Source organism: Hibiscus syriacus, unplaced genomic scaffold (genome assembly GCF_006381635.1).
Source record: "Hibiscus syriacus cultivar Baekdansim isolate YM2019G1 unplaced genomic scaffold, ASM638163v2 tig00005929_pilon, whole genome shotgun sequence".
NCBI lineage: Eukaryota > Viridiplantae > Streptophyta > Magnoliopsida > Malvales > Malvaceae > Hibiscus > Hibiscus syriacus.
The window spans coordinates 325,687-344,141 of record NW_024062071.1 but is presented as its reverse complement, the minus strand read 5'-3'; the positions used below and the strand labels follow the sequence as shown (position 1 = coordinate 344,141).

Here is an 18,455-nt window from a genome sequence, read left to right as displayed (position 1 = left end):
TCGTATATTTATATTGAAGTATTCTGCTCGTCTTAATGAAGTACTTGTGTGGGCTACTAAGAAGAGCACTGCAATAATGAGTTATGCGTGGAGGAAATAATTATAAATGCAAACATACAAAAAAATATTCATTATAAAGAAAGAACATAAAAAATAAATTGTAAATAATAGACGTTTGATTAGAAGTACTAAAATCATATTTATAGTTAGGTTTTTGTTTGATCTCTGTATTCATGTTCAAAATTTAATGTTAATTTTTGTTTTTTTTTTTAATTTAAGTACTAAACTGAATTAAAATTAATAGTTTACTAAACATGTTAAGTTTTTAAGATGGGTATTAAAATGAAATAAAACTAAATATTAGATATAGTTTAATTTTTGAAAAATAAAAAATTTATATATTAAAATATATCAAAATTAATAATTTAGGTATTAAATACGTAGTTCACCGTTAATGTATTCCCATGAAGAAAATAATGCCAAGCGACACCGTTTTCGTTTCTTTGTGGGCAAGACAACATGCCTTTTAAAAAAAACTTTCTTAAACTATAAAATTAGGGTAGTCGAGTAGTGTGGGTCACATCTATAGGGTGTATCATCTTTGTCTTCTTTTAAATGCATTTGTAGTAATTTCCATGACTTTTACTTTTTATACTTTTATGTTATTGGTATTTATGAAAGATTAGAACTGGGCTTGCTATAATTGTCTTTTGTGTATCATTCTCGTCATGTTTCCTCTGTTAAATTTAGCCGGTCTTATGTTTCTGTCTATATGCAGAGATTCTTTCGCAGGGATTATTTTGCAGGGATTACTCCACATTACAGAAGCACATATGATATTAATGACTGCATATGAATACTGTTTAGCTATGTATTTATGTAATTATTTATACATGCATTGCATTTTATCTATATTTTTAATTTTCTGACTGCCGGAGGTCTTTTACGGAAGTTATTCTCAACCTGACGTTGGGGGCAGCCTACTACCCTACCTCCCCTTACCCCATACATATAGGAATTGGGTTTTGTTGTTTGTTTGTTTGTTAAACTATAAAAATAGAAAAGAACAGAAGAAAAAACCGTTTATATTCCGAATCAAAACCCTCATCGTCTCATTCAAAACAAGCCTCCGTTTTCTCCTTTCCCGATACCTCACCCAATCCCTCTATTCATTGCCTTCAAGTTTACAGGCCATGTAATTAGGAAAGGTAATCTTTGAAACCCTAAAAAACACTTAACGTTTGTTCTACTCGAGTCATGAGAACTTGAGTTATGGCTCGCTTTGTGTTATCTGCTCTGTCTCGCAGTTCCATGCTATATTTGATTTTCTACTTCAAGTGTTAATCTCATATATATAGCCTTTTAATTTTACATTGTGCAAGAGGATTTAAAGAGTATAGCAGCCACCTATATTTTAAGCTCTAGAGATGATAAGAAATTTAGTACAACGAACTCCTTTTGTTTTTCTAGAAAATTGAGAATTCCAGGAACGTGCTTTGTGACTTTCTTAAGAGATTGAAGCATTTTTCACGTTTTGTCGAAGTCTGAGATGTGAAACTAAATGTTATACGTTGCTGAATGTCAGGCTGTTGTATTCGTTTATGCTAATTTGGTATGGTGAACTTTTGGCATAGGATGAAGCTGATGGAGAATACCTTGTGGATGGTGAGAATAGTGGAGCATCTAAGGATATTGGCTCCAGTCTCGATAATAATGATAACAATAACAATGGTGGGGATGATGTCCATGTGAAAGTTGATGAGGAGGAGAAGGATGATGATACCGTGATGGTGGATAGATGTACAAGGGGAAACCATCCTGAAGGCTGCATTGTTGTTGATTGGTTAAAAGGAGAGTATTTTATTGAATGCAAAAGCAGAAGTGGTAAGGTTTTGTTCTGCAGCGAAAATGGCTGCCCACTTGCTTTTCATGAGGCGTGCATGACTTGGAAACATGACTTGGAAACCCGAACTTGATGATATGGGTAAATTCTACTGCCCTTATTGTTTGTACAAGCAAGAAATGACCAGGTTCAAAGAGTTGAGAATGAAACTTATGTTGGCTGAGGGGTACTTCAACTTTACATCTTTGAAAAGGAACGGTAGAACATGAAAGGAGCTTCTGAATCAACACTGGCAGGGGAAGTGAGTACTGGTGATCGTGGGAATGAGCAAAATGTGATGAGGGAAGCATCTTTAGCTCTGATGGGTTTGACAATGCCGGGAAAGGAGAATGGGTGGTAGAGGATATCCAAAAATATTCTGGTAGAAAAGATGATGCAATTGATGAGGACCAGCAGCAAATACGACCATCCAGTTCAAGTCATGTAGGAACTATGAAAGACACGCATCATGTATTGGGGAAAGAAATTTCTGACATTGTAGGTTCCTTGGAAGAGAACCAAGGGGAGAGGGACAAGGAAGAGCCAGAGCACCGAAATCCATTTGGAATTTGCATGGTGTCGGAGGTGCCTTCAGTTGAAAGTTTTGAGTTTTTATCACCTGATTTAGTTACTGAGAATCTTGTATCGGGTGAAAAGCTCGACAGACAAACAGATAAAAGATCCGGTTTAAAGAATATGGATACGAACCAAGATGGAAACAGTGCAACAACAAAAATCTCAGTGGAATTCCAAAAATCAGCCAAACCTACCGTAAGTTAGTCATGGTTTTACATTTTGCTTAAGCAAGGGAACATTCAAAAGAGATCCGTCTTGGCATTGCATGTATCATAGTTAGGGCCTTGGTTTTTTGTTACATGCCATTACTGTGATATTACTTTTTTTTTTGTTACATACCATTACTGTGATGTTACTTTTTTTTTGTTACATACCATTACTGTGATGTTACTTTATTCTAAGTTGCAGAATGGTCCCGATTGTGGTGAATGCTGGAAAGCGTAAGAGACTAAACTGGACAGTGGAAGAGGAAGAGGAAGAGGAAGAGATGCTAAACGTATAAACTTATGAACACTTCATTCCTCCCTTTTCAAATTCTATATTTGCCAACATGTATTAACTTTGGAATAGGTTCAACTTGATTTATGCTATTTCCCATGTCCTTCATTTTTCATTACATTTGAAATATAACTTTCATTTTTTAACATGCATTCCTGTTCCCCCCCCCCCCCATTTTTTTTTTAAATTTTATGATATTTTGTAAAAGCTTCCCTGCATCCTCTGCTAACCCGTTAAAAGGATGTCTCCCCTCAGTTCATGATCCTGAGAAAGGCCCCATTAAATGGAAAATATTTAATTTGTCAGCTTCAGGCACGCACATATGCACATGAATGGTTTTCTTAGTAGTGGTTATGCTAACAAAAAGTTTCCTGCTTGCCCTGCCATTGGTGTTATTGCTAGGTTGCACTTTTCGCTAGTGTTTAGGCATGCTTGTTTCTTGTCTACACTTATTGAATGGACAATTCTGCAAGAATTCAAGAACTCATTTTCTCTCGATTTCAGGAGTTAGTGCCTACGGTTGCAAGTAAAGCAAACAAAAAACATCCCTTGGAGGAAAATTCTGGAGCAGGGTCATTCCGTTTTCCACTCAACTCGTATTCCGGCTGACCTTAAAGATAAATGGAAGAATATGACGGCCAAAGAATCTCAAAAGGGTAATAGAGGGAACTGATTACAAAAGTAAGGTAACCTTTTTTTGTTGTTAATATGCCTGTCAGACCAGGTTGTTGACTCGATATAGAACATGTAGGTGGGTCAATATTTTTTGCTGTTCATATGTTGTACAGAGCAGCTAGGTGGCTCGATGGCTGATAATTTTGCTCCATTTTTTGTCGGATGTGTTCGAAAGTATGAAATACTAACCATCTAAAATTTGATGCCCTTCTCCTTGAGTGTTTTGTCCATGTTAAGGCCAGTTTTTTCCGTTAAGTGTTTCATGTCAAGCATCTGGTATGTTGGATGTGTTAGGTTAATCCTTTGTACGAGTTATCAGATGAACCTTGGGGAGTAAATCTATTTTCCATTTTGATAATTTGCATTTTAAGTGTCAACATGGTGTTGCTGATGTGGCTCTTTTATTTGATATTTTAAAATCAACTTTTCTTTTGATATTTAAAGTTTACTTTGTGTTTGTAAAAGCTTAATTAAATAGGCGTAGTCGATTCATTGTGAGTAGAGGTGCTTAATGAGTTGAGTAACTCGTGAATAGTTCGAATTCAATTCGGTCAAAACTCAATTCGGGTTGAATGGACTCGAACTCGAGCTTGACTCAAGATCTTAACGAGCTAAATCGAGAGAAATCCAACTTGACTCGATAAGCTCATGAACGACTCGTTAATTTTTTTAGAAACTTTTAATAGTTATATTGAAAAATTATTTCATTCAAAAAATTACTAGTTTAGTAATAGATAATAAAAAAGATGATAAATTACTAATCTATTAATTTTCTAATAAATAATTAAAAATAATATATTATTAATTATTATTTTATTACATCCAAAATTCAAACCTTAATTATTATTTTAATGTATTTATGTATTGTTATTTTGGTATTTGGATTTTGAATTTGTACACTTTCAAAAAAAATTGTTAAATCTATTAATTTATGTTTATATTAAGTTTTATATATTATTAATAGATTTTACTTATAGTGAAAAATAAAATAAAATTTTCGGTGAACTTAACGAGCAACTAAGCGAGCAATAAACTTAACGAGCAACGAGTCAAGTAATAAATTTGTAACAAATTTGATTAATGAGCATAAGTCAAGTAAAATTTTAATCAATTTAATGAGCAACTAGTCGAGCAACATATTTTTTTATCGAACACGAGTTGAGTATTGTTCAGTTTACTATCAACTAGTTCATCTGGCCGGTGCATTGTGGAATGTGGATTCATTCTGTTGAAAATTATGTATGGTTTTAGGCCCCACCTTTTCAGTCTCTCTTTTCCGTACGTGTTCTCATTGTCGCTTTCAATTTTCTAGCTCTGATAAATATTGACAGTTTTTAATTTATACGAAAAGATTATCACATGTAACATGTAAATAAGAATAAATTTGAAAGAGGAAGTATTTGTCAAAGGCTTCCATTACATGACTTGTTTTAAATTAATTTCTATATTATTAAATGTATCAATCCGATTCATATATTAATATAAAAAACGAGTTGACAATCTTGCACCCCTTACGTTTTAATATAATTTTTTATGTTCGTACATCATAACATAAAATTTTACGTCCGTCCTTATTTAGGCGTGCGGTACGAATTGGTTCAGATTAATCAATACAAAATCTTAAAAATCGAAACGCAGCAAAAGAATAGAAAGGATCTTTCAAGTATGTTAGCCAAAGATGGAGCTAATCTTCACTTCCACGGCTTTTACTTTCATAATCATTTGTTAAACAAACGGAAAAAAAGAAGTCAAATCTTGTATTAGTTTAAAGGGCAGCAGCGTTAACTCTAACAAACTGATTTTCTAATGAAAAATCATAGTTAATTAACAATTACTTAATTGAAGAAAAATTAAATTAAATTAAATGCCTCTGCACGAAATGCATGCCTCAATTATTTAAAAGGGATTAGAATAACATCTATTTCCTTGTAGTGTGTGAGATAAACACGTGGATGCATGTGAATTATCGGATGTGTCAATAGCATCCAATCTCTCGATCTTAGCCAAAACGTACTCGTTTTGTTTGACTCTAATCATTTTCGGAGTGGCCCCTCTTTCTTTTAATGTGTTGAGAGGCTGCCAATGTGAAACACATGACATTCGGCTCTCGTTTGAGCATTTAATTTAAGGGTAAATTACGCATTTAATTCAATAGCATCCAATCTCTCGATCTTAGCCAAAACGTACTCGTTTGTTTGACTCTAATCATTTTCGGAGTGGCCCCTCTTTCTTTTAATGTGTTGAGAGGCTGCCAATGTGAAACACATGACATTCGGCTCTCGTTTGAGCATTTAATTTAAGGGTAAATTACGCATTTAATATCTAAACTATTTGTTTTTATCTGTTTTAGTATCTAAACTTTTAATTTTTCTAAAAGCATACCTAACATTTAGTTTTTGTTTCGTTTTGATACCTAACCTTGCCATTAAAAACTTAACGGGTGATTTGCACATGACGCTTTTTTATGGGTAAATTGCATCATTCATCATTCAACTATCTTCTTACTCCTATTTTGGTCACTAAAGTTTAATTTTTTTAATTTAATTACTTAACTTTTAAATTATTCCTAATTTAATATCCTAACTTTCAAATTTAATTTTTTTATTTTTAATTATATATTAATAAATTAATAAAAAATGTCATGCCACAAAAAATACTAATAAAATAAATTAGAGTGATTAAAATAGGAAAAATTTAAAAATTGAATAGTTAAATTAAAATTTTTAAACTTTAACACCAAAATAGAAGTGAGAAGATAGTTAAACAATGAATGATTAATTTACCTATAAAACTTTGTAGATAATGGCTTCACGCTATCATTCACCTACACCCACACCCACACCCACTTTTTCCAGTGATCCCTCCTCACGCTTGAAATGTATTTTTTAAATAATCTTAGATGTTTAAATCATGTCGTTTGTGAATAAAGTAAATTGGGTTAGAAGGGTCGACATTGTCTCTGCAGTACCCGATCTGGATTAGTCAGTCAATAGACCGGATGTCAATGATTAATTTAAAGAAAACTCGTCCCTTACAAAAAAATTTTGTTATTAATAAATATATGTTTATCTTAAAAAATATTTTTAGATCTGTCACTAAATGGTTGATTAGTACTTAAACGATTTAGAGAGTCTTAGTTAATGTCAATATAAACACATATAATGAAAACGACGAGAATGATTATATATTAATTTATTTATTTCTAGCATTTTCAATTACATCATATGAAAACGACTCACGTCTTAATTAATGTTTTGGAGAGAACAATTCGTGCTGCTTCAAGTTTATTTATATACAATAATTTTAGTTTTATCTGAATTTTAATTATTCCGACCAAAAAAGTGTACAACATGATTTGTTTGGTAAAAATTAAATTTTAAAAATGAAAATTTACAGTGGATTTTGTTATAATTTTTAGAATGGAAATGAGAAGGAACCTTCATGGAAATGCAAAACGTTTAACAACTTTGGCAAGTGAAAAATTCAAAGCTCCGACCAAATTTGCCGACATTATTTTTAAGGTTAAATTATTGTTAGACCCTCTTAATTTTAATGTTAGATAAATTAAGTTTTGCTCCCTAAATTTTAAGGGTAAATTTCATGTTTAGTACTTAAATTATCAATTTTGGTCCATTTTAGTACCAAAACTTTCATTTTTTTCAAAATCATACATAAAACTTAATTTTTGTTTCATTTTAGTACCTCTGTTCAAAAGTTAACATTAATTTTTGATTTTTTTGAAAGTTTTAAGTGCTAAATCGGACCAAAACTGATATTTTAGGTACTAATCGCTTAAAGTTTTCAATGGTGGGTAGTAAAATGAAACAAAAACTAAACTTTATGTATGATTTTGAAGATATTTTTATAGTTTAGGTACTGAAATGAAATAAAAACTAAACTTTAGACATAGTTTTGAAAAAATTGAAAGTTTAGATACTAAAATAGACCAAAATAAATAGTTTAGGTACTAGATGCAAAATTTACCCTAATTTTAAAGCTAGGTGAATTTTATATTACTCTCATTTTTGGGGTATAATTACTTTTTACTTTTTTAGACCCTTCTTAATTTTGAAACTAAGCAAATTAATCCTTGACTACTATTTTGTTAGTTTAAATATTTTTAGGTCCTTTCAATTTTAAAACTAAACAAATTAGATCATAACCCCTCCATTCTAATTTTAAATTGATATCTTAACAATTAAACTCTGATCATTAATTTATTTATATGTATCTCCTTAAATTTTTATCTTAACTCTGTCCTTCAAATACTTAGCTTACAAGATTTGTCTATTAACGAAGTAAAAAAATATTAGAGTGTGTTTGACAACTGGAAAATGTTTTCCTCGTTTTCCTGTTTGATAACTGAAAATATTTTTCGAAAAATATTTTTCAGTGTTTGATAGTTGTAATTGATTTTTCCTATTTAATTCATCCATTGTATTTTTCTATAAATTGTTTTACCATCTGATTTTCCGTAAAATATTTTTCTAACTTTTCTCTTCAGAGTACAAACACTCAAAAAAAATATTATTTTATGTATTTAATATTGCATTGATATTTTAATATCATTTTAATAAAAATATTAATTATTGAAATATTTAATATACATATAATATAATTTTAATACTATTATATTTTTAATATTATATTAATATACTAAGATATATTATAATAATATATGATATTATATTTTTAATTTAATAATATATAATATATTATTACTATAATTCAAATTATCTATTTTTTATAAATATATATTATTAAATTAATAATGAGTAATATTTATATTTAATATTTATATAATAATTTAGTATTATGTTAATAAAATACTAATAATTAAAATTAAGGGTATTCAAATGGTTAATTCAATCACCTATTGAATTGAATTAACATTAACCAAATAAATCAAACTTTTTTCTTTAATCGTCAATTGAATCAATTGTTTTGAAAATATTAACTGAACCAAACTTTATTCATTTTATGTAAATCATTTTCTATAAAATTAACTATAGTGTATTAAACTATTAGTGAAAATGATTTACACAATATACACTGTAAAATAGTTTTCGAAAACTATTTCTCAAAAAAATGTAATTCATTTTAACTAAAACAGTTTTAGGTAATTCATTTTACGTAAAACAATTTTCAGGTATTCTATTTTATATAAATTATTTTTCTGAAAACCAATTACAATCTATCAAATTGACCCTTTAGTTTCGAATGAATGGCTAAAAAATGCAAATGGTCCTCCGACTATAGGGTATTACTTTATTAAGTCCCTCGACTATTAAAAGTTATAAAATGATCCTTTGATTGTGGAGTCTTGCTTTGTCGAGCTCCTCGACTATTAAAAGTTACAAAATGGTCACCCGACTATTTATTATGTTCCAGATTCATCATTTTTTGTTATAAAGTTGGCAGTTGTTTAAGCTGAATGTTAACATGATTGAGATATGATAGTCGTTTGAGATTTTAGGATCAAATTTTATCATAACATAGTCAACAAGTTAACGTTCAACTCATAATATCGTATATTTTGAACGGAAAAATACGAGTTTGAGAACATAACGAACAGTCGAGAGACCATTTTATAACTTTTAATAGTCGAGGGACTCAACAAAATAACACTCTATAGTCGAAGGACGGTTTTGTAACTTAAATAGTCGATGAACTTAATAAAACATTACCCTATAGTCGGAGTACCATTTGCATTCTTTACCCTAAATGAATTGTGTATACATTTTCAGAAAAGAACGTCCAATTAATCTATAATAAGTTAGGTAGGTAGATAGGTAAGAATTGAATATAAGGTACATTAGAAACCAACCAAGAAGACTAAACCGGAATTTAACCTAATTAATTTGTTTGTGATTATTTTTCTTCCGAATAAACAACAGAGAAAATAATTGTGTTTGGGAGCTGAGAAAATATGAAGAGTACGGATTGACCGGTGTTTTTGTTTTCCCTTCACCCCTTTCTGTTTTTTCCCTTTAAAATAATATGGGAAAAATATTTATATGAAAACACATAATATTCAAATATTATATAAAGAAAAATTCAAAAGTAAATCCAAGAGACCAGAATTTTCATTTTCAAATATTATATAAGACGCGTTCATATTAAGAGTAAAAAAACATTAACTCGACCCAAAATAATATTACAATTATCTATTATATATTTTAAGGTATTTACAATAATACTCGTATCTTTATATTTTTTTATTAAATCTCTATTATTCTTAATAAAAATAATTAAATTGGGTCAGGACTCAGGTGTGGGTTTTTATAAAAAAATCGGATATGGTTTTAGGTATAAATAAATAGAGACATAATACATATTCTTTAAATAGTTTTTATAATTATCTATCACTTTATCAGTTAATGAATCTAACTCGAATATTACAAAGGTCTATCATATTAATTATCATTCCATAATTATAATATTATTTCAGAAATCGTTTTGAGTTTTTTTTTAAATGAAAGCGTTATTTCAACTAAAAAATATTATTTAAGAAATCAAACATTTCATCTCGTTAGACCAATTTATAGTTTGTTTTAACCGATAATAAGATTATTATTATCATCATTTTATTGAGAAATTTGTGTACACAACTAAAGAATATATGAGAGAGACTCATGCCCCCTAAATTTTTTGGTCCAATGATAATTTAGATCTTCATATGTTTAAATATCAGATAAATTGGATCTTACTTGTAAAATTTTAAAGATTTAAAATTTAATCATTTAGTTACCCCCTACCTTCAATCCCGATTCCCGATTCTTCTTGTAAATTTAACTATTTATTTTTACCATTATAATATGAGTAAATTACGTATTACCTAAATTATTAGTTTTCGTTTATTTTAATATCTAAACTTTTAATTTTTCAAAAGCATACATAGCGTTTAATTTTCATTTTATTTTAGTACTCCACCGTTAAAAACTTAACTCGTTCAGTATCTAAACTTATAATTTTTAGAAAAACTTAACGTTAATTTTTTAGTGGGATACTAAAATGATTTTTTTTTTTGAAGTTTTAATGACGGAGTACTAAAACGAAACAAAAACAAAACTTTAGGTATGGTTTTGAAAAAGATTAAAATTTTAGATACTAAAACATATTAAAATTAATAATTTAAATACTAAACACATAATTTATCCATTATAATGTTGCTCCCCGTTTAATAATCATATAAAATTTGTTGGTGGAAAAAGGGGCAAACTAAAGCGTGTTCACGTTTTCATGGATAAATCCGTACTCGGCTAAGGTCCCTACGCTTTAGTTCACATCGAAAGTCAATCCAACTAAAATAATATTGTCAACCAAACAAAGCCTTGAAAACTGTCAAATGGAAAATACGAACAATTTTGAGAGTTTCTCTTACACTTCCTAAAGTCAAAAGTATTGATATTTATTTTTTCCATGATAAAGTATCTTTTTGATTTTTTAATAACGGAGTAACTTTTTCTAACGAGAAAACGAAGAGAAAAAGAGATGAATTATATGTTTTAATTCTATGTTAATCGAATCACGAAGGTTGTATGTCGAAGTTATTTTTTGATTTTACATGTTTTAACTGATGAAAAAAATAAAGTAATGATATCGTGTTACTTTATTATTTCGATTTAATGTTCAAGTGATAAAAAAATAAAATAATTTAAAAGTTTAATGGGTAAATTACTTTTTTAAATTTAGTAATTAAAATAAAAATATGATTAAAGGTAAGTGAAGAAACTTATAATTTATTATTTTAATGATGTTCTTGCTTTGTTATTGCCATTGTCCTATTCAAAGAAAAAGGCCAAATCCAAGGGTTCTTTCGGTCAATTCAACTCGAAATAAAAAGTTAACTACCATTCTCATTGATCGCAGACTTTCCTTGAATCCGCGGGGTAGCTTTCCCATTAGACCAGAAAAAAATATTTTATTTTCATTATTACTATTATAAGACAACAAGGTTCTTTATGTAATTATATTGTAAGTGTGGGTATAAAGTGGAAATCATTGTCTATAAATATACCCGCAATTCATCACCACTTCAATCCAACTTGGTCTAGCAGGCTACATTTTCAATTGCTTTGATTTTCCTCTGTATTTTCCGGTTCAGTGAATCCATGCAGATCGGCGTCGGCTCAACTCTTCCGGCTCAGAACTTGAACGTCTTCCAGACCAGGCGAGCAAGCTTCAAGTGCCATAAATCACCTTTGAATCCATCTTTTAAAAAGCCCGTTTCATGTGTTTCATCGGCGGCGTCTACCGAGTCGACTCGGGAACACCTTTCCAACCTCGAAAAGTTGCTCCAGAAAACAAGCCAACCCGAATCAGAACGAGTCGTGAAAGCTTCCGGCAATTCGTCGGTTGAAACCAAAGGTAAGGGTTTACTGGAAGGGCTTAATTTGTCGAGGATTTGGCCGGAAATGAAAGCCGCCGAGGAGATGTCTCCGCGCCATTTAAATAGGCTTAAGAGGCTTCTGTCTAAAACCATGGAGTACTCTCCGAGGAACAGCCTCGGTTCCCGTTGGAGAGAGTACCACGGTTGCAATGATTGGTCCGGTTTACTCGACCCGCTCGACGAGAATCTACGGCGAGAAGTCGTTAGATACGGCGAGTTCGTTCAAGCGGCTTACCACGGTTTTCATTCGAACCCCGCCATGTCGACCGAGGAGGCTCCGTTACCGAGGCACGTGGCGTTGCCCGATAGGTCTTATAAAGTGACAAAGAGTCTTTATGCAACTTCGTCGGTCGGGTTACCGAAATGGGTCGACGACGTGGCTCCGGATCTCGGGTGGATGACCCAAAGGTCTAGTTGGATCGGGTACGTGGCGGTTTGCGATGACATGAGGGAGATCCACCGCATGGGGAGGAGGGATATTGTTATTGCTTTACGTGGAACCGCTACTTGCCTTGAATGGGCCGAGAATTTCCGAGCCCAAATTGTTCAAATCCCCGGATCCGATAACCCGACCCAAAAGGTCGAATGTGGATTCTTGAGCTTGCATAAAACACGCGGCGCTCACGTGCCGAGCTTGGCCGAATCAGTGGTTGAAGAAGTGAAAAGGTTGATCGAGATGTACAAAGGCGAGAACCTCAGCATCACAATCACCGGACACAGCCTCGGCGCGGCGCTATCACTTTTAGTTGCTGATGAAATAAGTTCGTGTGCGCCCGACGCTCCACCGGTCGCGGTGTTTTCCTTCGGAGGACCTAAAGTCGGTAACAAAGGCTTCGTCGACAGACTCAACGAGAAAAACGTTAAAGTATTGAGAATCGTTAACAATCAAGATCTAATCACTAAAGTTCCCGCCCTTCCGAATGTATGCATTGGTGACGGATCCAATCAACAACAAGAAGATAATCTTTGGACTTACTCTCACGCCGGAACAGAACTGAAACTCGACACCAAAGTGTCACCTTATCTGAAATCGAATGCTGACATGGCATGCTGCCATGATCTAGAGGCTTACCTACATTTGGTGGACGGATTCTTATCGTCGAATTGTCCGTTCAGGTCCAATGCCAAGAGATGTTTAGCGAGACTGCTTCATGATCAAAGATCGAATATGAAACAATTATATACACACAAAGCCTTGAGCTTGAACCTTAACAGGGATAGATTTAGCTTCCCTATGGCTAGTTGTTTGCCTAGCCCATCTCAATAATGAGCTAAGCTTATTAATGAAAAAAAAATTGCACATATACAAGTGTCCCATATTCTTTATTTATTTGAGAATCAAATTCCATAATAATTCCAAAGGTGTAAATAAAATGTCCTCACTGGAATAATCTTTACAAAAAAAAAGTAAAAAAAAAAGAAATTAAGAAAATAATATTAATTGGCCAATGAGCTTCGATTATGTTTTAAGCCTTATCCTCAGCAAGCTAGAGAAGTTGTTGCAGTGGCTCCCAGCAAGGAGAACGCTGCAAATGAACCTGACGATAAGCATAAAAATAAGGCTGTTCTTCGATCGCACCTATCCATTCATCGCAATTACATTTGCTAATGGTAGATGGATTTAAAAAATATTCTTATTTTTAACAAAATGTATTCATAAAATCAAATAAAATTAAAAGAATAGAAATTGAGAAGAGTATTAAAGTGACACACAAAAGATGAGAGCATTAAAAACACGTTGAACCACTTGATCTATCGAATGCATAAAAGAGGACTGGTTTCTTTCTTTGGCTACATGCAACAAGTAACACGAAAGGACAAATATCATATCACATGGACCCACTAAAACTAGTTCTTCTTCTACGAAGAGCAGCAACCAGAGTTCTGGTTCACGGGCTGTCCTTTGAGCTGCACCGATGGAGGTCGCGCGGCATTCACGCCTGGTTGGCTTGCCATCCTGCTTATACAATCATTGAACAAATATTAAACCTTACTTACAAAAACGAATATATTCTACACCAATATAAGTAAATTATGTCGTGTATATGTTATGGTGTATTGACAGTAGAGTTTATTTAAACCAACAAGCAAGCTAAAAATCTACCGCATGAAACATCCATTTATTTTTGGGCAAACTACAAATTCCGTCCCTTAACTTTAACCATATTCCTGTTTTGCTCACTAAGCTTAAAAAACTTTCAGTTTGATCACTCAACCCTGGCATTGCTCGGTTTCGATCATCCGCTGTTAATTATTTACCAGTGGTATGATATGACAGGCATCTATCTTTTAAAAGTTATGAAAAACCCCCAAAACTTTCTTTTAAATTTGTGAAGGAGACACCAAAGAACAGCGGTGTCGAAGACGGCTTGAGACGGGTATGAAACACCAAGAGTTTTAAAGTTGTTGGAAAGATAATGAAATGGGAAAAAAACATTAGAAAACGCCCGAAAAAATTAAGTGGCTTCCATGTCAGCAAAAAAACAACCCACATCAGCAGGAAAAAAAAGGTCATGTCACCATGTTATTTCTAATTTAACGCTCGAGTGAAAAAAGACGGAGGACTACGAAAGTCGAGTGATCAAATTGAAAAATTTTAAGTTTAGAGAGCAAAACAAGAATAGGATCAAAATTGAGTGATGGAAAGGCGTAGTTTACCTTTGTGTTCTTAATACCGTTTTCTAACTCAACCATCAGCATACATGATAATTATATTTTTGTGTGTGTGTGTGTCACTTCATCAAGAAATGTGGAAGACATCAGGTAGAGGTACCTATTCTTGATTGCACCAGCCATGGCCATGAAAGCCTCTTCTACATTAGTGGCATCCTTTGCACTCGTTTCCAAGAAAGGAATCCCAATTTCATCTGCAAAAGCCTGTACAAAGGAAAAATGAGTGAAGAAAAAGCTTTGAACTTTTTCTCGATACCTAAACTATATAAATTAAACTTGCAACACGTTTTTATGTGCAATCTATTTACTTTAGCTGTCTCATATGACACAGCTTTGTTTGCTGTTAGGTCACACTTGTTCCCAACTAAAAGTTTGTTCACATTGTCACTGGCATAGCGGTCGATTTCATTTAACCATTGCTTGACATTGTTGAAACTCTCTTGGTCCGTCACGTCATAAACAACCTGCCAAGATTGCAAGCAGCACAGAGTTTAATCCTGAATAAAGAAAATTAAGGTCAGAAAACATAGATAAAAAGATAGATAATGGCTTACTATGATTCCGTGAGCACCACGGTAATAGCTACTAGTGATTGTCCTAAAGCGCTCTTGGCCTGCAGTGTCCCACTGCATATCCAGAGACAAGCATGAAAAGGCAATCAACAACTAAAAATTATCAAAAGAAAAGAAACAGCATTTTGAATATATAAATAATATCATATAGTCTAAAGGAAAGGAAAGAAAAAGATAAGGATTTAACTCCTAAACAATGAATTCCATAGACTATAACTGGGAGGATGAGTGCAAGTGCAACACAGTTAAAGCAGACCAAAACTATGCGTGTAACAGATCACAGTGAGCATTCCAAATTCAATAACTTCGGCAAGTCAAAACTCAACAAAGTAACAAAAAAGAAAAGATTAGTGACTTACAATTTGGAGTTTGATGGTTTTTCCATCCTGTTCCACAGTACGGATTTTCTACATTTTGAAACACAGATAAGAATTCGGTTACTACTAGTATGTTTCAAACAAGCAAACCAATAGATAAAAAGTATTGAGAGGATACTCACGAAGTCAACACCAATGGTACTGATGTAACTTTCCAGATATGAATCATCCTGGTCTCCAAAAGTTAAAGAAAAATGAGTTTGGAAGGATTAATCTTAGTTGAAAAATTAGAAGATAACAACAAATCACAAAGCTAAGATATAAAAAGATTAAAATCAAAGATGGACCAAGAACTTACAGCAAACCTCAAAAGTAGACATGATTTGCCAACACCAGAATCTCCAATAAGCAAAAGCTTAAACAGATAATCACTGCCAATAAGACAAACAACCCAAATTCAGAAGATGTATATCAATTGAAAGTTTAAAATCAAAATCTCCAATGTAGATCAATTGAAAACTCATAAAGCAACCAAACTCCTTGTTATGACTTGAGAATATCGACAGTCAATCAATATTCATTTGATTATTTCCATATTTAAGCCTAAATTTCTTTTATGCATATTAAAAGTCTCCATTAACTGTTAACTAGCTTAAGAAATCACTTCCACAAATCACATATTTTAGCTACGATTATCATTCCATCACCAAGTTTTATAGCTATAAAATCAATAAACAGATCTGAAACAGAAATCAATCAGATCCAATTCACAAAGCGAATCAATATAACGAAAGAAACAAATAAATTATAGAGTAAGCGAGCAGATCCATAAAAATAAACTCAAAAACTAATTTAACGAGATTTCAAACGGAAATTAAAAATTTAAAGGTTTCTCCGAAAATTCGGAAAAGAAAAAGAAATAAATAGGAACTTACTATTCGGGATTCATGAAGACGCCGAGTTAGAATAAACTGAAACCGCGAGCTGTCGGCGAAGATGAAGAAGGTGACGAGTAAATGGGCGTTTACGGTGAGATTTACCGATGATTTGAGATCGTTGCCGTAGAAAAAAAGAGGGAGGATGTTTTGTTACCGCGAGATGGAAGGACAATCCGAAGAAGCGAAAGCTACGTGTTGGTTTGTTGTTGTCGTAAATAAAAGAGCCAAAATTGTTGGAATTTTATTTTATTAATTACTATTGTTTTTTTAATAAACTATACTAATAGTCACCCAACTTTTAAGGTATTTTCACTTTGATCATATAACCTTTAAAACATGTATTATAATCATTAAACTTTTAATTTATTTCATTAAGATCACTGACGTTAGCTTCCACTAAAAAAAGCTTACATGGCACGTTAAAAAACCTAAAAAATACAACAACAACAAAATTAAGAAAAAAAGTAAAAAAAAAAAGAGTAAGAAAATAAATAATCTTATCCTTAGCAATTTTTTAATGAACAAAATAATCGTTCAAATTCTAAAAACTAGAAAATTTTGTTTAACAAGAAGAATAACATATTTTGATTTTAATATAACTTAATTATTTATTGTGGTAGATTAAAAATATTTAACTTTTAATTTCAATTGAAATTTGAAGATTTCTAACTAGTTTGAATCGAAGGAAAAAGAGAAAAATAAGAAGTACATTTCGATTATCTCTTTTTTCGAATAAACCAAAAAAACTATAGAAATAATGGCATAAAATGAGTGATACCTGATAATTTGAAAGAAGAAATTCAATTTTTTTAAAGACTCTAAGTAATTTGAAATAAACGCTCATACACTCCTATAAATATCGTGCTCCGACCTAAATTATTAACTTTAAAAAACAATATCAATCCCTTTAACCACTGAGTTTTGAATCATTCAAAGAATCCATATATTTGTATAATCGTGTATTGTTGTTTTTAAGGAAAACAAACTTAATTATTTATTGCGTCTAATTTTTTTTAATTTGGTGTATTTTAAATTTAATAATTAGAGTTTAGTTATTGATAATTTTAAATATGAAATTAGGTGATAATTAAAAGAAAGGAAAAGTTGTAGTTAGTTTATGGCATAATTTATTTAGGTTAAAGAGTTCTCCATTCCAAATAAGGGAGAGGGAAGACGGTTTTTTAGGTTAAAAGTTGTATTTTGGTCACTAATCAATGATGTGAGAACACAAGGTAAACTACAAAAGTACTCATCAAACTTTAAGAGAACTTGTATTTTGGTCATTTAATTTTTAAATTTTATAGTACACTCCCTCTTTATTTCTTATTCTTCATCGCCACCTTTTAACCTTTCTAAAGTCCTCCACTCTCTCTAATAAGCATCTCTCTTTCTCTCTAACAACGTTCATTATTTAGTTTTCGGGATTTTCTTGAACCCTTGATGTTACGAGGACTACTCCCCTTCCGCCTGGGTTATTGAGGAAGTGTTTTCTTCAAGAAGAGGAAGACTTTAGTGTCGTGGACCTTAAGCGCAAAAACTGGAAGGAGCGGATTGACAAGGCTTGTTCCTCTAACATGCTTGGGACTTGCAGCGTGGTGAAGATGGCTAAGTTGAATGATTCATTAGATTATGGATACATTTATTTCTTATGAACTATTTTTCAGAAGTGCGCCAAAAGTTGAAGTTTGAACTCACATGCAGGGAGAGAGTACAGATTTTAGTTCAAGGGGTAAAGTATAATTAATAATAGAAAATAGGAGATAAAATCAAAATAAATCAAAATTTGAAGGCATAAATATATAATTATCCCTATATTTTTTAATGGTAAAAAAAAGTTTAGGGAGGGGAGGTGGCCCAAGGGCCTACATTGTTCCTTCCCTGCTCGCATGCCATTAAAAGAAAGAATATTGCAACCAAAATGGTATTTACTAA

General features: G+C 31.9%; 2 protein-coding genes across 2 annotated transcripts; one reads left to right on the top strand and one right to left on the bottom strand.

Annotated features, from left to right (window-relative positions):
* The first annotated feature begins 11,680 nt into the window (after positions 1 to 11,680).
* LOC120200150 (phospholipase A1-Ibeta2, chloroplastic-like) lies at positions 11,681 to 13,327 on the top strand. The gene has a single exon (XM_039201057.1). The coding sequence runs from the start codon at positions 11,746 to 11,748 to the stop codon at positions 13,288 to 13,290; it is 1,545 nt and encodes a 514-aa protein (XP_039056988.1). The 5' UTR covers positions 11,681 to 11,745; the 3' UTR covers positions 13,291 to 13,327.
* Positions 13,328 to 13,693: 366 nt separating this feature from the next.
* LOC120200149 (ras-related protein RIC1-like) lies at positions 13,694 to 16,670 on the bottom strand. The gene is made up of 8 exons (XM_039201055.1): positions 16,521 to 16,670; positions 15,944 to 16,016; positions 15,768 to 15,815; positions 15,628 to 15,675; positions 15,251 to 15,322; positions 15,005 to 15,160; positions 14,797 to 14,900; positions 13,694 to 13,980 (listed from the first exon to the last, which is right to left on the bottom strand). The coding sequence occupies exons 1-8, from the start codon at positions 16,532 to 16,534 to the stop codon at positions 13,884 to 13,886; spliced, it is 612 nt and encodes a 203-aa protein (XP_039056986.1). The 5' UTR covers positions 16,535 to 16,670; the 3' UTR covers positions 13,694 to 13,883.
* Between the last annotated feature and the right edge of the window lie 1,785 nt (positions 16,671 to 18,455).